General features: G+C 29.7%; 4 protein-coding genes across 7 annotated transcripts; 3 read left to right on the forward strand and 1 right to left on the reverse strand.

The window, feature by feature from the left end:
- Positions 1-302: 302 nt before the first annotated feature.
- On the forward strand, positions 303-5,188 carry Dis3 (exosome complex exonuclease RRP44-like protein Dis3). Its single transcript, XM_011065639.2, has 14 exons — positions 303-546; positions 707-880; positions 980-1,137; positions 1,334-1,521; positions 1,611-1,837; positions 2,182-2,463; positions 2,537-2,821; positions 2,928-3,165; positions 3,232-3,490; positions 3,603-3,846; positions 4,054-4,274; positions 4,347-4,515; positions 4,604-4,882; positions 4,967-5,188. The coding sequence occupies exons 1-14, from the start codon at positions 493-495 to the stop codon at positions 5,114-5,116; spliced, it is 2,928 nt and encodes a 975-aa protein (XP_011063941.1). The 5' UTR covers positions 303-492; the 3' UTR covers positions 5,117-5,188.
- wda (will decrease acetylation) lies at positions 5,177-15,177 on the reverse strand. The gene is made up of 10 exons (XM_011065640.2): positions 14,940-15,177; positions 14,691-14,845; positions 10,249-10,588; positions 8,757-8,992; positions 8,496-8,678; positions 8,244-8,399; positions 6,904-7,051; positions 6,656-6,824; positions 6,385-6,568; positions 5,177-6,316 (listed from the first exon to the last, which is right to left on the reverse strand). The coding sequence occupies exons 1-10, from the start codon at positions 15,012-15,014 to the stop codon at positions 6,193-6,195; spliced, it is 1,770 nt and encodes a 589-aa protein (XP_011063942.1). The 5' UTR covers positions 15,015-15,177; the 3' UTR covers positions 5,177-6,192.
- Positions 15,178-16,884: 1,707 nt separating this feature from the next.
- LOC105151757 (traB domain-containing protein) lies at positions 16,885-22,967 on the forward strand. 4 transcript variants are annotated; one of them, XM_011065643.2, is made up of 9 exons: positions 16,885-17,055; positions 17,128-17,226; positions 17,438-17,776; positions 18,338-18,522; positions 18,653-18,767; positions 18,845-18,981; positions 19,435-19,847; positions 20,080-20,233; positions 20,335-20,474. In XM_011065643.2, the coding sequence occupies exons 3-9, from the start codon at positions 17,446-17,448 to the stop codon at positions 20,365-20,367; spliced, it is 1,368 nt and encodes a 455-aa protein (XP_011063945.1). In that variant the 5' UTR covers positions 16,885-17,055; positions 17,128-17,226; positions 17,438-17,445; the 3' UTR covers positions 20,368-20,474. The 4 variants fall into 4 exon arrangements, with proteins under 4 accessions (XP_011063945.1, XP_011063948.1, XP_011063946.1 ...); XM_011065646.2 differs by lacking the exon at positions 20,335-20,474 and adding an exon at positions 21,211-22,967 and having other exon boundaries at positions 16,886-17,055; XM_011065644.2 differs by having other exon boundaries at positions 16,886-17,055; positions 17,128-17,216.
- LOC105151756 (histone-lysine N-methyltransferase SETMAR) lies at positions 20,386-22,967 on the forward strand. Its single transcript, XM_087407721.1, has one exon. It carries the CDS (start codon positions 20,386-20,388, stop codon positions 21,148-21,150), a length of 765 nt encoding a protein of 254 aa, XP_087263847.1. The 3' UTR covers positions 21,151-22,967.
- Positions 22,968-23,008: the final 41 nt, after the last annotated feature.

Genomic DNA, 23,008 nt, shown 5'->3' on the forward strand with positions numbered 1-23,008 from the left:
TATACTGATATTTTATCATTTGGTCAAATTTTGTATTACTTTTTATATTTATTTTCTTTAATAAACACATACAAGGTAACTTAAAAAGTAATTTATGAATAACTTTCCAACTTTGCGTATACTACGGTATTTTTAAACGATTCTATATTTTTTTAAGAATACAATCTCTGGACTGCTGAACCATAGTGAATATCAGTCAATTCAGCATCAATTAATCATCTAGTGCCATCTAATTATTTAAATTCAAAGCACGCCAAACGCATTTATCGATGGAGTGACACCTTTCGGCCGTCAAAAGTACTTGATGATCTTCATCGTCACATGCTGATGCTTCCTAAATCCTAACCTGTTATCAGTTTATAACTTGAGTAATCAGCTTTTTTTGTAACTTGAATCTCATCTCAATAGTTTTGAGAAGAATTAATTATCAAGAAACTATTAAAGAGAGAAATTCGTACTGTGTTAACAGCGTTTAAATGAACGTGTGTAGATATGTTAACAACAAAGGTTTTTTTCAGAAAAACAAAGGGAGGAAATATATTTAAAGTATGTAGAGATGTTGATCCTTTTGAAAATGTTTTAAGAAATTTTCTGAGTATATTTTAATTCTAAATATAATTAAATTTGCTCAGAATTATAAACTCATATATATCATATTTTATTCGAAAACTTTATTAATAAATGGATAATTTTTCATTTGTATCAGACTGTCAGAGAACACTATCTCAGAGATGATATTTACTGTGGCTCTAAAACATGTATGAAGTGCAAAGCGAGGCCTCGGGATATGGTATTGGATATGGAAGACGCTGGTGCTAAGTCTTCCTTAATTCCAAGTCCATATTTTCTTGTACTTGATACAAATATAATTCTGGATCAAGTAAGTAGTTGTAGCAAATACATCATAATATGGCATCATGTTAGGCATCATTTTATATGAATTTTTTATCAGATTGTCTAATTTGATTTCTAATTATAGATAGACATATTGGAGGAAAATGTTATTACTAATGTGATCATCTTGCAAACAGTATTGGAAGAGATTCGGCATAAAAGTGCGACTGTATATAAAAAATTAAAGCATATTATAGGGAATGCAACAAGAAATTTTTTTTTATTCATCAATGAACATCATCGGTATATATATATGTACAATAATTTACACAGAGGAGGAAGATTATGTATTTGATTATATTTTGCTTTTAAAATTTTGTTTACAACATATTTTTAATATATTAAATTTGGATATATAAATCTAAATTTATTTTAGTAGATATGTTTAGATTTTATGCTGTATTATATAATAATTATTTTATAAAGTGTTACATTTCAGGGAAACTTATATTGAAAGAGAACCGGGTGAGAAGACAAACGATCGCAATGACAGAGCAATACGAGTTGCAGTTAAATGGTACAATACCCATTTGAATTCCGATGATAACAACATAAATGTTGTTTTGTTAACAGACGATATGGAAAATAAAACGCGTGCAGCTGAAGAGGGACTATTTGTTGTATCGAGTAAGATATATTTGATTTTATTCTATTAAATTATATTATTTTGATACAAATGTGATATTTAGAATTATGCACATACATCTTTTTCATAGTGGAAGATTATATCGCGTCGTTGGAAAATGCAAGTTTTCTGTTGGATAAATTATCTAAACGTTCTTACTCTTCGGATATTCATGGCCCAGAATTATTTCCTTGCCATCTGTCACCCACGGAAGTGCACAACGGTATATCGTCTGGAAAATTGTTGCAAGGAACATTTTTGGCATCAAGAGAAAATTTTCTCGAAGGAAATGTGAATGTTGAAGGCAGAGAAAAACATGTAAGATACATAATTGCGAATATTTAAAGCATCAATATTGTCGACCTTAAAAAGAAAATTATTGAATGTCTATTTAGAAAGTGATAATGAATAATCAAACCGCCCAAGACACACATCATAATTATTTTTAAATCTTTTAAAAGCACTATTTTGAGTTCACATAAATATAAAACTAAAACTTCAAAATTTTATTTTTGTTATATTAAGACTTTTGAAACTTTCTCATATATTAAGCATTATAATCAATTTTTCATTGATTATAATGCTGCTGAAATTTGACAATGTATATATAACAATTGTTTACAAGTATCATTCTTTCTATTGTTTTATTTTTATTGTCTTAGATATTTGTGCAAGGACGAGCTCATCTCAACAGAGCAGTCGATGGTGATATAGTTGCAGTTGAAATGCTGCCAGATGATAAGTGGTCATCACCTAGTGAAATTGTTTTGGAAGATGAAGAAAGTACAGATGCTGGCGACGACGCAGAAGATGAAGAGAAAGCACTCCGCAAGCAGAGTTCGTCAAAAATGCAAGAGAAAATACCAACGGGCAAAATTGTCGGTATTATCAGGAGAAAATGGAGACAATATTGTGGAATACTGCAGCCAAGTGCAATTAAAACGGTAAAAATCTTTTATGTTATGACATTATAATAATCTTTTTATCTGTTCTGTATTATTTTTATCTGTTGTATAGAATGTAAGGCACTTGTTTGTGCCGGCTGAGAGAAAAATTCCAAAAATAAGAATTGAGACTAGACAGGCCGAAATATTGAGTAAGCAGAGAATTATTGTCGCACTAGATTCATGGCCACGAAATTCGAGATATCCGCTTGGTCACTTTGTACGAGCACTTGGTAATATAGGGGATAAAGAGACGGAGAATGAAGTATTACTTTTGGAGCACGATGTTCCACACAGCCGTTTCTCTGATGCTGTTCTTAGCTTTCTTCCAAAGCTGCCATGGATCATTACGGAAACAGTAATTCGTTATTAATTAGTTATCTCGATTATTACATAAAAGATAATTCATAATACGAGTATAAATAATTAGATAAATGTAACTCAGTAATATATAATTTTTGTAGGATGTTGCGCAAAGGGAAGATCTTCGATATTTAGACATCTGTTCTGTGGATCCACCAGGCTGTACTGACATTGACGATGCGTTACATTGTAGAAGTTTATCAAACGGTAATTTCGATGTTGGTGTGCATATCGCAGATGTATCTCACTTTATAAGGCCTGGGACTGCACTGGACAAAGAAGCAGCATTACGTGCTACTACTGTATACCTTGTCGATAAACGAATCGACATGGTTCCAGGTGAGATAGCAGCACTTCATTTTAAATATAGGTAGTCATAACATAAATTATGTTTTTTTATTTTAGAATTACTTAGCTCGAATCTCTGTTCTTTGCGGGGTAAGGAAGAACGATTTGCATTTTCCTGTATATGGGAAATTGACTCTGACGCAAATATAATTAATATGAGATTTTGCAAATCTATAATTTGCTCGCGTCAAGCAATGACATATGAAGAAGCTCAATTGAAAATTGACGATGCTACTCAGCAAGATGCTATCGCGAAGTCATTGAGAGGATTAAATCAGTTGGCAAAGAAATTAAAAAAGAAACGTTTAGAAAATGGGTATGATTGTTCATAATTCAGATATATCTATTAAATTATTCCAAGTTATATCGGTTTATTTTTCACAATAAATTTTTTATGTTAAATTTAATGTAAAATAATTTATTTGCAGTGCTTTAACTTTAGCATCACCGGAGATACGTTTCCAAGTAGATAGCGAAACGCACGATCCCATTGATGTAGAAGCAAAAAAGTTGCGAGACACTAATTCTATGGTAGAGGAATTTATGCTGCTTGCAAACATTAGTGTTGCTGAAAAAATATTAGCAGAATTTCCAGAATGCGCTATGTTGAGAAGACACCCTGAACCACCACAAAGTAATTTTGAACCGTTGATTAAAGCTGCTAAAAATCAGGTATTACCATTTAGTATAGAACTTTATATAATTCCAAAGTTTAGTTAGATAGTTAATATCTAAAAATTTAAAAACTAGAAAGTAATGATTTCTTTCGATTTTTATTTTGAAGATTAAATCTAATATATTACCACACACAGTGTTATCAGTTATATTATAAATAGTGTTATAAAATATATATATATATTTTTTAAATTAATTTTAAAGGGTTTTATTATTAATACAAGTACCGGTAAGGAATTTGCCCGATCATTGGAAGAAACACACAAGGAATCAAATCCCTATTTCAACACAATGTTAAAAATATTAGCTACGCGATGTATGTTGCAAGCGGTATATTTTATCAGTGGAATGCATCAGCCGGAAGAATTTAAGCATTATGGATTGGCGTGTTCAATTTACACGCATTTTACATCTCCTATTCGAAGGCAAGTAATTTGAAAACCATTAAGGAACATAATTATTAAATTAATTCATGGTTTTTTAAATGTATCTTACAGATATGCAGATATAATTGTGCATCGACTGTTAGCTGTATGTATAGGTGCTGATGCAACTTATCCAGAGTTATTGGATAAGAAAAAAAATCACTCGTTATGCCATAATCTGAATTATCGGAATCGAATGGCACAATATGCTGGCCGAGCATCAGTTGCACTTCATACACATGTTAGTTCGATTTATTAGTTTCTTTAACAGTCTTTCTATCCTTAGATATGAAATGTTATTTTTAACAAAATTGTTTTCTGTTTCATAGATATTCTTCCGTAACAAGATTCAGGATGAGGAAGGATATATTCTTTTTGTACGCAAAAATGCTTTGCAAGTGCTTATACCGAAATATGGTTTGGAAGGCACTTTATATCTAAATAATTCTGCTTCACCGTCTGTCACGTTCGTATATAATTCAGAGGATCAATCCCAAACTTGCGGGGATGTTGTATTTCGAGCATTTGATCCTGTTGTTATACAAATGAGTTTGGACAGTTCTAATGTACAACATGAAAAATTATTTTTTAAACTCGTAAAACCAGAGGTAAGGAGAGAGAGGCATGTGTGCGAGAACAAACAGAACATTCATACATTTTTAACGGTCTAATAATTTTTTATGTGATTACAGATTCCAAATTTTAGCGTTCCTCCATTAAATACAATTGACACCGAAGAAAATTCTACTAAGAAACCGTTGAAACGGAATTTAGAAATTAAGGAAGAGTCATCTAATGTTCGTAATAAGAAAGTCGGAAAGAAAAAGAAGAAAAAGAATTAAAAAGAGTATATTTTTCAAATGTAAAATGTAATGCGAATTATATAATAATATACGCATTGATTTTTATAAAAATTTTGTATTCTTTTGCTACTTTTTAACATTATTCACAACTTATAAAAAGTCTTTATAACAAGACAAAAAATTCTCATAAGCCATTCTTAGACAATATTCCCACAGGAAACTTATATTACATAATTACACAGACATAAAAAAATGCCTGATAATTTCTCTCATTGAATTATTACTAATTTATATTTCCTTTTTTATTCAATTAAATATACTTAAAAGGATGATGTTAAAAGAGATTTTTGCCCACAAAGTAAAAGTAAGTAAAAAAAATTTAATTTTTAAAAAGCATTTTTTTTAAAGATTTCGACTTTCTGAATACGATATTAATAAAAAGTTCGAGATCGATAGGGAACATCCTGAAATTTGGGCATGAATTTTCAGGGTGAATTTCAGGGTGTTCCCCATCAATCCTGAACGTTTTATTAACGTTATCCTATTCAAGCCGAAATCTATAAAAAAAATTTTTATAAAAAAGCTATTTCTTTTACTTACATTTTTGTGGACAAAAATCGGCCTCTTTTTAACGTTTTCCTTTTTCATTACATTATGAAAAATTTAATGGTAAGCAGCAGATTTAATCTCGTGCAATATAAACAGCATTTGAAACGAAAAATGAATGATTAAAATAAAAATAATTAAAATAAAAAAAAATATCGTTCATTAGACTTAATTAACATAAATAAACTATTAACACGCCTTTAATAATAAAAACATTAAAAATGAAAAATAAAATATAATCAATGAGTATAGTAAGATTCAATTGTATGTGTACACATTGTATTGTATACACATTGAAAAGGTGATGCATTTCTTATAAATATTGTAAAAACTTATCACATGGATGATACCATCAAATCTTAGATCATATAATATATAAAATCAATTTAACTTTAATTGAAGGCAGCTTCAAGTTTGCTGAAAAAATATTACTGTATCAGGTAAAAAAAAGAATTTAATTTAAAAGTACGTTTTCAATTCGACTAGCACGATAATAAATACTAAAAAAATTACTTAGTACCGATACAAATTAACGAATTACTTTTTTTGTAATAATTCAATGAGAGAATGCTTGAGCAATACGTTGAATAAATTTGTGGCGTTTCTGATTGCAACATAGTACTTGACGATCCTCTGAAAAGAGTAAACAATATGTAATGTAAACAAATCTAAGTTTAAGAACAGAAGATTTAAGCATATACCCATTCAATGTTTTGATGAAATCTTGAGTGGGCCATAATCGTACGATTCCGTCTAAGCTTGCACTAGCGATATATTGGTTATCTAAACTCCAATCTACATTCATGATTGTATCTTTATGACCTTTCAGTTCAGTCAGTAAACCATTAGTTGCTAAATCCCATATATATATGGACTTATCGTCACCTGAATAACAGTTTTAAAGTTAAGCTTTAAAGAATAATTCATTAGATGTAATTTTGATAATTTATCTTATATCTTTTTCATAATTACCTGCAGCAGCCAGATATTTGCCATCTGGACTAAAAGCTAAAGTGTAAATAGTCGATTGCGCTCCAACATATACTCGCAATAGATTTCCATCATCTTTTGACCATAATCTTACAGTTTTATCAGCGGAACCAGTCGCTAAGTATCTTGCGTTTGGATGAAATTTTATACACTGAAATAGAAGATGAAATTAAATCATATCACCATACTATCCTAAAATAAACATAAATTGTAATGGTTAAAAGACATACATTGACATCTAAAAAATGACCTGCAAATATTCTCAAGGGAAATGTTCTATCCAATGACCATAATTTTGCAGTTCTGTCATGTGAGCCTGTACCGATATATAAATTGAACACACTGGTATCCATGCACCATATAGGATAATTATGACCACTACAATGAAAAAAAGCATTATTAGAATATATAGGGTGGTCCATTTAAATCGAACATCTTGAATACTTCGCTTATTTTTGATGATATAAAAAATATTTCAAATGAAAATAAAACGGTTTTGAGAGGGACATATTTTTCACGTTATTATTTTTTCTAGGGGTGGAGGCTCCAAAAAGAGATATGAAGAATCTCCATCTTTTTAAACGGAATTGTTTGATTTTTTTTACATAATATGATTCCTCTAATTATTCTGCATATAAAAGTATTAAGATAGAGATATCAAAAACTAATAGTTTACGTTTATTTCACACATTTTGACATAAAATATAAAATATCTCATTAATTATTAATTTTTTGACAACTGTACTCTAATACTTTTGCACAGAATAATAAGATGAATCAATTGGTGTGGAGAAAACACAATTGCTATTTAAAAAAATACGCATGCACATTGTAAATTGCATAATTTTTTTAACATCAACTGTGTATTTTCTGCACGTCAATTGATTCATCTTATTATTCTGTACATAAAAGTATTAGGGTATAATTGCCAAAAAATTTATAATTCACAAGATATTTTATATTCCATGTCAAAATGTATCAGAATAAAGTGTGAAATATCGAAACTAAATATCATAAACTATTGATTTTTTAAATATCTCTAGCTTAATATTTTTATATGCACAATAATTAGAAGAATATCATTATCTAAAAAAAAATCACATAATTCCATTTAAAAAAATAGAGATGGTCTTTATATCTTTTTGACACCTCTATCTAGAAAAAAAACAACGTGACCAAAACACATCTCCCTTCAAACCGTTCCACTTTCATTTAAAACATTTTTTTATATCATTAAAAATAAGTGAAATATTCAAGATGATTGATTTAAATGGACCATTCTATATACAATATTTTATTTGTACAATATTTTGTACAATTTCTTTCTTCTATTCAATCTTATTTTAGAAAAAGTTATGAATCTGCAGATAAAAATATTCAATAAAATCAACATAGGGATCTTAATTTAAAAAAGATTTACTTTAAAACATACACAAGTTTGTCTTTATTTGATTCTGTTAAAAATTTATTGTATGAAATAGACTGCGAATATTTTTAATACTTAATTTTTCATGAATCTTTAGTCTGCAGGGGAGAGAAAAGGATTTGCTGAAAAAATAGCATTGCTTACCTATATATTGCTGTACATGAGTAATTATTGAGTTTCCATGCTCTCATATCTTTGTCGCTCGATACAGAAAGAAGAATATCTACTTCTGGAATAAATCTTAAATCGTGTACTACATCCGTATGTCCTCTTAATATTATGGCCCCTGCTTCGCTTCTTCTGTTACGTTAATTTTACCGTTATGTTAATTTTATCGTAAAATTATGTAATTGTTTAATAAGATATTACTCAAATTAAGGGAAAAATGTAACTCACACTGTGCTTTCTTGCTCGTTGAATTTATAAAATGGTGATATATCACAGGTAGACGAAACACACGTTTGCTTATCATTTTTCTTAACCAAGACTGTATCGCCTATAGCCCACAAACGAATTTCAGCTGTACTAAAACCTACAGCTAACTTATCCATTTTAGGTGCAATAAGACCGCAACTTGCACTGCAATAATGTATGAAGATATAAAATATAAGTAATGGCAAAAGAATCATATAGAATAAATAATGATCTGTTACTTGCTTTTCTATAGCATTTTTCACTGTAAATAATCTTAATGCCTGATGAGAATTATGTTGTATCAATCGTATAGCTTCCTGTAATTCCCTCATTTCACGATCTACACCAGTACCAGATGGTTGTTCCACGTGACCATTAATACTAGTTTCATATCTTTGACTTTTCTCTTCAGGCACTTCTCCATCCATTTGATGAAGGCTGCTTGTTTTTCTAATTATTGTGATGTGTGTATTTATAATCTATACAATAATAAAAAATTAAAGTTTATCACTAAAAATAACTAGTTCTGAATTTAATAACAGAATGATTCAAATAACAAACAATAAAAGCAGTAGGATTGCGAGCCGAGCTAGATATTTAATAATAAATTAACACAAATAATAGATACAATTCAAACAGACGTTTTAATCTTTATCAGATCATTCTCAATGTTAAATAATTTACAAAATTTCAACGATGCCGATCATAAAATTAAACAATGTAGATAATAAAAAAAATATATTGTAATCAATCCATATTTATCATTTTTTGAAATAAATGGAGGTAGTTGTCTATCATGTAATTCGAGTTGCGCATCGTAAATGGTTAAAATTTAAAATATGGTAAACTCAAGTGAATGCTTGTAATAGATGTTACACAGATCACTAAACATGAAATAATTAGTGATAAAAATTAAAAAGATCAGAAAGAAAAGAAAACTCATTATCCAGTCTTTAAAAATACCAGAAAAATGTTTGTGATCCCTTTTACATAGTTAAGTCAAATTATTTTTTGAAAAATAGGAAATATTTTTTTATATCTAGTTCGGCTTATAACCCTATTGTTTTTATTGTTTAACTAATTTTATTTTTTATTAAACAAAATAAAAAAGCAGCTCTTTAACATTTTGAGTATCACATGAATTATCGTAATCAATCTCTTGACACACTATCATTTTGTGCTATTTATAATAAGTGTAAATAGGTATACGTCTTAGGAGTGAATGTTTTTCAAAATATTTGTGAAACTTGACCCGTGTACATATATATAGTAAGATATACGCGGCAGCATGAAGATAATAAAATATCATTCCTGCATCGCAAATATAAATGTAAACATATATTTATCGTCATCATAAATGTGTAAAAAATGTTTTTATAATATAATTTTAAATAAAGTTTTCACATTAAAATACATTTTCCAATAAATTATGTTTTCTTATAAATATAAATAAAAATCTTCGACTAATAGACTCTTTCCGGAATTCATAAACTATATAAAATTAATGAAAAATATTCTTGATTTATGTACAAATGGTAGGAAACGTGTACGTATTAAAATTGGTACACAGAGTCCTGGAGAGACCTACCGTATATCTAATTAAAATATGTAAGCAGTTAAAATTAATTAAAATTATCTTTTTTAATTGATATGATTAAGGTGAAAAGATTAATCTTCTGCAGAATGTAGTTGTTTAATAAATAAGGATATACTTAAAAACAATTAATTATATTACCTGCATTAATATTATGTGTCCATATTTGGTAAGATATTGTCTCAGGCAAATATGTGCCGACTCGGACAGATCTACTTTATATTTTCTAGTTCTAAACGCATTTACCAAAGGTCTCAGCTCAATGTCTTGCACCGAAAATACACTAGATAATTCCTCTAAGAAGTCTTTCTCTGTATCACTCATAAACTCATTCTGATGAGTTTTTAGGAATTGGATTGCAGCTTGGCGATTACCAGCATGTAACATCTCTAAATAAAGATGACAAAATATCGGATACAAAAGTCCTTGCAATTCTATTCGTAATTTTTCGTTGAGTACGACGCTCATCCATTTCTTCAATCTAAAAGCAGGATTAAAACTTTAAACATCTTCTTGCAATTCTCAAAATTAAATTGTTATATTATATACCAAAAAAATGCTATTCTCACATTAATCAACATTGGCCTATTAGAAATCTCAAATTTAAATTATATAGAACTCTATTTAAAATTCTATTTTAAAAACTAAAATTCAATTTTAAAAACTAAAGTTCAAACTAAAATTTTATAGCAAATTTAATTGGACACACTAACGTGCACACGCTTATGTGTATTAAAGTTATTATAGTGATTTAATTTAAATGTAAAAGTAAAATGGAAATATCTCACATGATAAAATGACCAATACATATTTTACTTAAAGAGCACAATAAAGTGTATTAACAATTACGTAATTTAATGAATGATTTATATTAAACATACATTTTTAAGTCGATTTGTATAACGACTCTAAATGGAACATAAGGATCCTAATAGAAGATTTTTCTACAACAATTTTCAAATAATATTATGTTATTTGAAAAAATTTTATATTTCACAATTTTATTTTTCACAGTTTATTCACGTAGACTAATTTTTAATCACGTAGACTCACAATTTTATTTTTCACAGTTTATTTACGTAGACTAATTATTAGTCTATGTTTATGCTAAGTTTATGCTAAATTCAAGTATTGCAATTTTTTATACAATTAAAAATTAAAAAATTTTTTACTAATAACAAAAAAACTTGAATGAGTTCCAAGAATTCATATGTTCCTTTAAGCACATTCTACAGTCAGAAGCTAGAAATTGACCAATCATAGTCAAATGCGAAAAGAATAATCGACTATGATTGGCAATTTCTAGCTTCCGATTTCTAATTTATCATTAATGACTTAAGCTGTGGTCAAAGTCTTGCAAATGATTTGAAGAGTTTGATGGACCAATTAGAAGAAAGAATTTTACAAATTGACTAATTAAAAATTGCTTCAAAGCGTTTGCAGCATCGCATTGATCGTACTCTTATTGTAAAATAATTAGTCCGGATATATAAAAATGTTTTAAACCTTAAGCCATAGGAAATTGATTAGTTACAATCAAATGGAAGGAGAATAATTGACTATGATTTGTCCATTTCTTATGGCTAAGCTAATACTGTGTTTACAATAAATTTTTCACGCCTATTAATTGGTTATAAAATAGATTCGAGAACCTCTATATCTGTGTGTGTGTGTGTGTATGTGGCCCACAGCCAATCAACAAGCTTGAAAGGCCTGTCATATGATACATGAAATATTAGTTTTAACGTCATAAAAAATATATTCCTGTTAGGAAACTGAGCTTCATAAATGAGCCTCATATAATCGTCGGTTAACTTAATTAATGGTTACATGGAGCTCATTTAGGCCCAGTTCCAGCCGAGATTGTTTCTTATTTCAATTTGTTTCTCATTTCTTTCCAATTCTAGAATTAGAAAGAGACAATGAATAAGTTGAACCTCGGTTAAGAGTTAACCATAAGTTGTGAAACTAAATAAGCCCCATGTTAACTTAATCGAGGTTGGTAAAAGAGACTCTTAAACCCAATTCATGGTTAACTCTTAACCGAGAGTCAATTTGTTTTCCATCTCTCCATTCTCCAATTCTAGAATTGAAAAGAGACATTTGATGAAAAGAGAGAATTGAATAAGTTGAACCTCGGTTAACCATGAGTAGTGAAACTGGGTCTTAAAGATTAATGTACAACCGATCACAGAAAAGTTGCAACTTTTTTTTGGTTGCAGAATGCAGCCTTACTCTCCGATTCATTCTTATTTATGAATCTAACCATTTACGCTCAACCGCTCTACTCTACGAGCAAGATTTAGTTTCTAAATTCATTGAAAAAAAATCTTTTTGTGACCGGCTGTACATATATTAGAGTGCAGTATGTCCAATTCAGTTCGCTATTAATTATTCTGATAACAGCCTTCCCTAACAAAAACAAGTCATTAAATAAATAAACAAATTATAAAAATAGAAGACTGTTATAACGAATTCAGTCACTTGCTCGATGTTCATTTTTAGTGTTAAAATAAGTCACGTAATCAAAATTGATAAATATCAAGCATCAGCATGCAAATGTATCTACTAATGTATTAAATTAATGCTTAATAAAAATTTACTAAAAGTGACTATACATGAAATCAACAAAATTAAATGTAGAAAATGTAAAAAACAAATGTGGTTATAAATTCAAAATTATGAAAAGAAGAGCAACCACAGCACAAGTTATAGTTTGTGATATTTAATTATTATTGCATCAAAAATTGATTATTACAATAAAAACATTAAACGTTTCGGCCACAATCTGGCCATCTTCAGTAAATTAATAATATTCTTAAGACGCAGAGTTACATCAAGTTGGAATAAAATTCAACAGTCGTGTGTTATAATTGTAAAAAACGTGTATACATCTATGCGACGCTGCTTCGTATAATAATGTTAGAACGTCAGAAATCATATCATGAAAAGTGTAGAACGATAATTTCCAGATTCTAATTTAAAATAATTTATTCTATCATTAATATTTTTTAAACGGAGTATAAAACAATAGAATCGTTATAAATAGCGGTAAAATATATGATATGACTAATAACAACACCTAATGTCACGACAAATTTATATAAATAGCGGTAAAAGATATGATATGACCAATAACAACACATAATGTCACGACAAATTTCTATCTGTGCAATTATACTTGAGATTCGTTATATTTTTTGCTGTAAAACAGATAACGATTCTATTGTTTTATACTCCGTTTAAAAGATATTAATGATAGAATAAATTATTTTAAATTAGAATCTGGAAATTATCGTTCTACACTTTTCATGATATGACTTCTGACGTTCCAACATTATTATACGAAGCAGCGTCGCATAGATGTATATACGTTTTTTTACAATTATAACACATTGACGATTGAATTTTATTCCAACTTGATGTAACTCTGCGTCTTAAGAATATTAATTTACTGAAGATGGCCAGATTGTGGCCGAAACGTTTAATGTTTTTATTGTAATAATCAATTTTTGATGCAATAATAATTAAATATCACAAACTATAACTTGTGCTGTGGTTCCTTATGCTCTTCTTTTCATAATTTTAAATGTAGAAACATAAGTATTTTTAAATGATTAATAATAACAATAATGTCATGTTCTGTAATAGAATATACATGCATTATTTCAAGTTAATTGTATTATGCCACTGCATTTAAGGAGGTTGTATGACAAATGCAATATGTTAAGAATTATTTGAAAAAATTACAAACTATTCTAAATTACATTTAATAATAATACAAAAAAATAGAGACAGTTGATCAATCTGGATCAAAAATTATTTAAATAAGTTATTTAAATAAGAAATATTTTTTTAAATTTGTACTCTAATATATGAAAATTTATTATAAAATAATGATAAAAATCTCAATTTTTTAAATATAAATGCTTTATGAATTCAACAATATTTATGTAAAGTTACCTTGAGATGCAGACATTAATTGTTCAGTAAATAAATAAAATTTATTATTTGTTGTAAATGGTGTCACTAATGGTGAATCTCAATGAAACTTTGCATAAGTCATGTTTAGTACTTAATATATTTATATAAAAAAATTTAGATTTTTCTTATTATTTTAACAATTTTTGTTTATAACAATAAAACTAATAACAAATAAAATAAATAATCTATAAAAATGTGTTGCTCAATAAAACCAGAATGTTTGAGTACACAACTTTCACATGTATGTAGTTTGTTTAAAGCGTAAATATTAATATATGTGTTTTATGCCTTTACAATCTCCTTAAATAAAGCAGTCTTTAATGTATACTAATCCAGTATAATTGACCGAATTCACCATTAAATAAACATAATGCATCTAATTTTTAGCTGTTTCCTGAGAATTCAGAGTCGCATGAAAGCTACATCAAACACACACTATATTCTGAATAAAAAATTCAATATAAAATATTAGAATCTAAAATTAGTAAGATTGAACGCATTGCGTGATCAGGCAACAAATGCCTTATCTCGCTAGAACAAACGGAATAGTAATCACATCGTATGGTTCGAACACGAATTCAAGTCCTATAAAACCGTACCGTTGATATGCCTGATCTGCCGCAGCGATGTCAATGGTGATGGCACTGAAAACGATCGAGTTGTCCTGCGAGGTGCCGCACTCCGCGGTCGCGTTCAACGTCGTCTGATCGCTATTCTGACAGAACAACTGATCACCCTTGCGATAATCGTGGGTCTGGAAAAACATGCAACAGCGGTGAAGGAGGTTATGGTGTACACATCGATGGCAAACCACGCGCGGCGTGAAACTCCGATGAGAGACACCGCACCTGATAATGACGCCGTTTTAGGTAAGACTCGATCGTCGCGCTGATCACCTCGCTCTTCATCCGCTTCATCTTCATCGAAGCCTGGCGGCGACGATGAATTTCACTGAATCTCGCGGCAGTATCCCGAACCGGGATCCGTGACAGTACGAATCACGGAGCACAAACAGGCACAAACACCCCGCTTGATCAGGCCTGGTGCTGGATCGCCTGAAAGGGGGAAGAAAGGAGAAGAATATAAAGCCTAATGCACAACTGAAAAGCGCAAGCAATAGGAACAGTCAATAATATATTTGAACAGATTTCAACTTATCAGAAATCATGTACACCAGAATACACGATTTCTGATAGGTTAAAATTTGTTATTCCCTGTTTCCGTTATTTGTGTTTCTCAATTATGTCTCAGGCTTCACGTATTTTATAGATTTTAGTACTTGCAAATACTTGTGAATACTAGAATACAACTTATTTCTATCAATGTAGATTAATTTTAACCCTCGTGTTGATTGTGTCAAAGAAAGCATGCTATATTTTATATTCAGTAAAAATTTCCTCAGAGAGGACGTTTTGGAATGCCATAAATATATTAGAAAAAAAATAAAGAGTAAATTAATTAAATCGAGATTAAAGCAATATTGACTACATTTACACGATATCCTTATAATGCAGGATCTACAATAGAAATCGTAGCGGTCGTAGAGTCTTAAGTTATAGAAAATTAACCAATCATAATCGAATATGAAAAGAATAATCGATTGTGATTGGTCAATTTTCTACGCTTAAGATCCTTTTGACCGCTATGACTTCTATTGTAAACCCCGCATTAGAGCCGATTTCACCGATTGAGCCTAATCGAGATTAACTGTCAATCGTAATTGATCAATTCTATTAAACAATGAATAAACAGTATTGAATAACAAATATAATTAATCAGTTAATGACCGATTTAATTAATGGCATTGGTGAAACCGATCCTTAATCGAGTTTAATAACATCTGTAATTATGAAACTGGCCAATCACAGTTGTTCCATTCTTCCGAGAAACAGTTATGGTATTCATAATTGATTCTTATTTCAAGACCGTCTTAAGTAATGTCTTAAGGCGCTAATGTAGTCCTCTAATTGGTTCATGACTTCTTAAGACCATACTTAAAACAGTCTTGAATATAAGATCTGATTACGAATACCGGCCTGATAATTGATCAATTTCATAACTATGAATATTATTAAACCTGATTAAGGTCCTGCGCACAAAAGGAATAAGGAATTAAGAATAAGGAATAAACGATTTCAATCTATCAGAAATGTATTCTGATGTATCCGATTTCTGTATATCAGTTCAGAAAATCCAGCAATAAAAAACAGACCTCATATCTGTCGTTCAATATAATTTATTAGAATTAATTTTCTAAAACATTTGAAAATTATATAAAAATTTTTGAAAAATTTAGAAATTAAAATTTATATACAATCTCTGAAACATTAAGACCTCTGAAGAATTTTAAGAAAAAATCTATTTACTTTGTAATACTCCTATATTGCTAACGCAGCCTCTTTTTGGGGGGTGAGAGGTGTGCGAAGACAGAAAGATAGAGAATAATCGGACTTCTCACTTCCATACATGCATTGGTTAGGAATGAGCGCATGCGTATTGAAGTTTCAAGTACATTATCTAAGCGAGAGGTAGATATCGTCTGCACACCGTGGTGTTTTCGCCAGAGCTCTTAAATGGCGTTAGCAATATAAGAGTATTACATATATTCGTACACACATTTTGCGTACTTGACAAATTTATCATGGCGTGAAAGTTACCGACAAAACTGCTACTAATCTGTAATACCTCTCAGCTGAGTTCAGCAGAAAAAGCAGTTTTGCAACTGTTGTAAAATTCTTGAATATGATTGGTTTATACATTTAGATCCAGTGAGGAAGGATAAGACCAATCATATTAAAGAATTTTACAACAGTGCAAAACTGCTTTTTCTACTGAACGCAACCACTGAATACTAGTATACCTATACAGGTGCTACTACTAGATGACTTGATCTATTTGGTCTGATTTGGTCTTGATGCTCATTTCTCCATACGTTATATTTTTCTCCAAATTCCCGTCCGCCGCGTAAGTTTACAAGATTAATAACGACGACGACTAACCTGATTGAAGATAAATTACACAATTCTTTTGTTATAGCGATGCGAGAATCTTTTTTTTGTAAAAACGTGTCAGTTCTCCACGAGGTTAAAAGCATGCAGCAATTCACATCTGCCGCCTAAGAAGACGTACGTAACGGTAACAAAATTCGATTCTGAAGGGAACTCGGGAATGTTCTTTATTTTAGAAGTATAAAAATCTATAACGTTAAATTAGTATTTTTCTTTTTATATGTTATTCGAGTGCAAGTTTGTTCCAATGGTCTATTAGCATATAATTGTAACAGATATATTTTAGAAAGTTTTTAAAAACAAAGATGATTATGTTATAAAAATATATGGATTTTCAGGAAAAGAAATGGCATCCATTTCTATTAAAGCTGATAAGCATGTCGGTGGTGATCAAAGGGAGAACGATTTATTAACGAATTTGTCCATAAAGGACAAGCACTACAACTTAATTGATGAAAGAGGGGATCATGATACATCGAAGCTAAATGCACAAAATGTTACAAAAGAATTGATTGCCAAAGAATCTGGACGCGGAATAACACAATCAGATTCTCAGTCAGCAACACAGTCTTCGTGTACATTATCGATAGTGAGCACAGATGACAATCGTGGTAATGATGATAACAAGATGAAAAGCACCGAATCTTCTGACAATGAAATGATTCTTATTGATGAAGGTAATTATCGAGTTATATGCACTTTAAACATTTACCATGAACATGTGAAAGAAATTAAAGATCTGTCTTTTAGCTGAATTAGCATACACTAACACTCTTTAAGTGTTACTCATGAAAGTGAAATAGATATATGTTTGAAGATTAACAAAAGCGAGAAAGAAAGTTTTAAGAAAGTACAATCCAATACAGCAATAAAAAACAAATTTTAAGATTTCTGCAGACACTTTTGTTATATTAGCTGTCGTTAGAAATTCACTTGACAAGTGTATCTTTAGTTATGAGGGACACTTTGATGCAGCTAATATTGTAAGGTTTCCCACTTATACAAAATCTTTTTAATCTAATAATAAAATCAGCCATTGTTGGTCATAACTTAAGCTATTGTGTGTAGAGCAGTGCTTTAAAAAAAATGTCAGTAACACAAAAACAATATAGAAGTAGAAGGAAAATTTTAAGGTCTCAAGGTACATTGCTGTAATTTTCGAGATTAATTTAACCTCAACTATTTAGGTATATATTGGCCATGTATTTATAATACAAAAAATATTGGGTCTAATGCAGATTCCAATATCCAGAATAAGGGAAGTAACATAGGCAATACGGTAAGCGAACTAAGGGAGTACGATCCTACGATTGATGAGAGATTGCCAGAAACTGTCACATTATTGACCACACCTGATGGAGGAAAGTTGTACTTAGTAGGAACGGCACATTTCAGTGTTGAAAGTCAAAATGATGTGTCAAAAGTAACTATATATGTACTTTCCTTTATTCTGTGAAAATAAAATATTGCTTTTTAATTTTAAGTATGAATTTATTGTAAAAATTTAATATATATAATATTGAAAATAACATTCTTTTTTTACTTTGTTAAAGATTATACAAGCTGTGCAGCCTCACATAGTTGCAGTTGAATTATGCAGAGCCAGAGTTGGTATACTACAACTTGATGAGGAAATTTTGTTTGGCTATGCTAAGAACATTGATTATAGTGAGACAGAGTTTCTGTATTTATATAATACATCAGCTATCTGTGTTGACATATTGTACTACTTAATTTATTTACAGAAACTATTATGGATACCATTAAGAGAGAAGGACTGTATGATGGCTTACTACACATTTTATTGCTAAGAATGGCAGCTCATGTCGCCAAGGAACTTGGTATGCCACCCGGAGGGGAATTCCGAAGGGCATTTGAGGAGGTCAGTATACACCAAATCAGAAACATTAGGCGTTTTTCAGCAAGAGACGCAATTGATACAATGTAACACAGTGAATTATAACATCTTTGTTGTTTGCCAATGTTAGAAGATGCATTCTATTTAATAAATATGTCGACACAAATGTCATTCTATCTTTCTTGACATTCCATGAGTAACAAAGACAGAATGATGCTTGTGTCGGCTTGTGTCACTAAAGCTGCGTTCCATTTAACGCTTGCAACGTTCACGAATATCATTTGTCTTTATTTGATAAACAACATTTGATAAACGACAAGGAAATGATTCCACGAATGTTGTGAGCGTTAAATGAGATGCAGCCTAAATGGAAAATATTCAATGAAACGATTTCCCTATGTCATCTGTATCTCTTGCTAGAAAACACTTATTATCTGTATTATAAAATTTATTTGAATTCATTATTATATAACTTAGGCAAAGAAAGTGCCAAACTGTATTATTCATTTGGCTGATCGACCAATTAACATAACAATGCAACGTGCGATACGATCATTGTCCTGGTGGCAAACTATAAAACTAGGATGGAAACTGGCAGTAATGAAAGATTCTATTACTCAAGAGGACGTCGAACTCTGTAAACAACGATCGATGTTGGACGAAATAATTGCCAACATGAAGGAGAAGTTTCCAGTGTTGGGAGAAGTGTTTGTGAAAGAGAGAGATATTTACTTAACTAATTCTCTACAGTTATCATGTCTGCCTCATTGTGTTTTTAATCATTCTTACGAACCAGCACGTGTCGTAGGAATCGTCGGTTTAGGACACACACCCGGCATCATTGAAAATTGGGGTAAAGTCAAGCCTTCCGATATACCGCCTATCATGAGGTAAGTAAAAAATATTGCATAATATAATTGCTGTTATATAAGATATTTCTAAAAATATCTATAGAACTACATTTTGCGTATTCTTTCTTGTTGTCATATTTTCTTGTTATATTTCTTGATTTATATGATTTGGCGATAAAATTTAAATTAAATAAAATTTACGAATCCTTTATATTATATTAAAGCATAATGTATTCCATTACATATTAATTTACTAGACAATCTTTTGCAGAATACCACCACCATCGTTGTCGGGTAAAATTTTGAAGCAGACTGTTAAGGCATCTGTACTTGGTGTTGTAATTTACATAGGTTACAGAGTTGTAGCGGTACCCGCTGCTATCACGTTCCAATCTCTTAAGTCATCGGTTCAGGGACTTCTACAGGTTGGTGTCGCACGATAGGGTTTTGTTTATTTAAGAAAAGTCCTTTTCTTAATTAAAAAAACAATTTTTCCTCTTTATCTCGTGCTGCCTTTATCCCAAAGAGTCTCTCGGACTTTTTTGGATATTTTTATTGATACATAATTACGGTAAGCATGGAAGCGAATGCTTCTGCCGACGAGTACGAACATATTGTAGCAAACGTTATGTACATAATAAATAATATACCAGGGCCTGGGATAGATACAGCAGACTTTGAAGCAGAATACGCTGTAGGCTGTTCGTGTGTAGCTGAATGTTTTAATTGCTCGTGTACACGCGGTTCTGCTAATTATTCTAATGCTCGAATTGTCGATGAGAAATTAATCGGTCCGGTATTTGAATGCCATGCTCGTTGTAAATGTAGACCAGATTGTGGAAATAGATTAGTACAGAATGGTCCATTAAATTGTTTAATTGTCAGAGAAGTTACCAATAAAGGTCTTGGTCTTTTCACGAATAAGTTAATAAAAAAGGGTCAATTTATTTGCGAATATGCTGGCGAAGTGATAAGTCTACAAGAAGCGCGATGCAGAATTGAGGCTAATAAGCAGGGTAACATGATGAATTATGTTCTTGTAGTATCAGAACATGCTGGAGATCGTGTTATTGTAACTTGTATAGATCCGAAATATTTTGGTAATATTGGACGCTATGCTAACCATAGCTGTGACCCGAACTCTATCCTTATCCCGATTAGAGTAGAGGGAATCGTGCCTCGATTATGTTTGTTTGCATCTAAAGATATAGAGAACGGAAAGGAAGTGACTTTTGACTATGCTGGTGGTGCAATGGTTAATTCCGTCCATTATCTCAGTGATACTTCTTGTCTTTGTGGTTCTGGTAATTGTCATCGTTATTTACCACATAATCAGATTTAACAATGAGATATTCTTGTGCGATATACTGTAATAATATAAAGGTTATAAATTTGATTACAGATTTGAAGTTAACAAGAATTTGGTATAAACTATAAATCGATCATAAGTCAGAAAAAAATTATATAATAAGATAAAACTATATGTTTTGAAATTAATATCACATACAATTAAAGAGAATGTCATAATCAAAATTATAAACAAGTTTTATGATACATACGTAGATATGTGACAGATACTGAATTTAAATTTTTAGAGAAATATGTTATATACATTTATATATATATGAATAAAGCACGCTTCAATTTTTATTAATTACCGTCAGTATATCTCAGTCGTTTCCCTTGCACATTAATCAATGCTTCTCTCTACAATTTTTATTTATTAGACGAAAGTGCTCAGGTAGAAGCAAGACATGCTGTATATGTTCATGTTATCCAATAATATTTGATGTTACTCTCTTTTATTTGATATTGTATATTATAAATGGAATATTTTATTATTACTGCTTCTATATTACATTGCTGCTTTTATTATTGTTGCTTATCATTTATATATACATATAAAAGAAACTAAATTTAACGATATTGCTTATCTTTTTATTGTTATAATTAATATTAGAATTAATTTCTCTGAAATAATTTAATGTGCCAACAGTATATATGACATTCTATTTAAACCATCAGAATTTAAAATTCAAGCTCTATTTAGATATAAAATTTAGTGTAATATCTAATATTAGACTATTATCTAATATTAGATTATTATCTAATCGTTGTATATTTAACAAACTCTAAATAAATATTATAATAAAATCAAAACAATGTTCAAAAAAGTAAATGTTATCAAAATTGTGAATGTCGGGATATTTCATATGTAGCAGCTGCCTTTTATTAAAATACTAAAATATTGAGAATCGAATTCATCAGTTATAAAATTACAATTGTGTTTAATGTTAGACATATTATGATAAAAATGTCTAGCTTAAACAGTATCATATCTTATAAAAATTTTAGATTATTGTAAATTCAATCGTATCATTATTATGCACATGTTAGTATGATGTATATATCAGTATTAATATATACATACAACTGCAGAAAAATAGAAAAACAACAACTTTGGCTTACAGATAATAATTGATTACAAATTTCTATAAGTATATCAAATATATATATTTTTTTTACTGTTGGATATTTTATTAGGAAAGATGTTTATCAATTAATTTACATCATGTCAATGAAAAATATAGCTCCCAATAACTGCCTTTAATATATATGAATGACACTTTATAAAAATAGATTATTTTTAATAAGCAACATTTACTATATTACATATATTCTTACTCAGAAAATGAAGTGCAATTCTTTGGTTCTGTACTGTCTAATATAGTCATATATATATTCTAAATTATATTTAAGGAATACCAATTACATATGTAAATAGTTGAGGAACTTCTAGATAAAAAATGAATATTGTTATTTAAAAAGTTTTACATATTGAAACTCATTGAAATGAATTAATTTGGATTATTTAAGTTTTACTAGAAGAAAATAGCATCATGTATTATTTTTGTATTTCAGGTTTATTTTTTTATCTTAATGCTAACTTTATAATCACTTGTTCAACAATATTTAAACTTTTGCAGCATAATTATTAATTTCCTAAAATAAACGGTTCTCAATCCATTAATGAAGTTATGTAAATTTTAGTCTATAAGATGTACGAAGTTATTACATATTCTGCTAATAACTATAAATATTGTGAAAACTACATGGAGCTATATGTATATTGACAATAAAAAATTATATAATGTACAATGTGAATATTTATTAAATTATTTACCTCCTAATTTAAAACA

The sequence above is a fragment of the Acromyrmex echinatior genome, chromosome 7 (genome assembly GCF_024713525.1).
Source record: "Acromyrmex echinatior isolate Ae372 chromosome 7, ASM2471352v2, whole genome shotgun sequence".
Taxonomy (NCBI): domain Eukaryota; kingdom Metazoa; phylum Arthropoda; class Insecta; order Hymenoptera; family Formicidae; genus Acromyrmex; species Acromyrmex echinatior.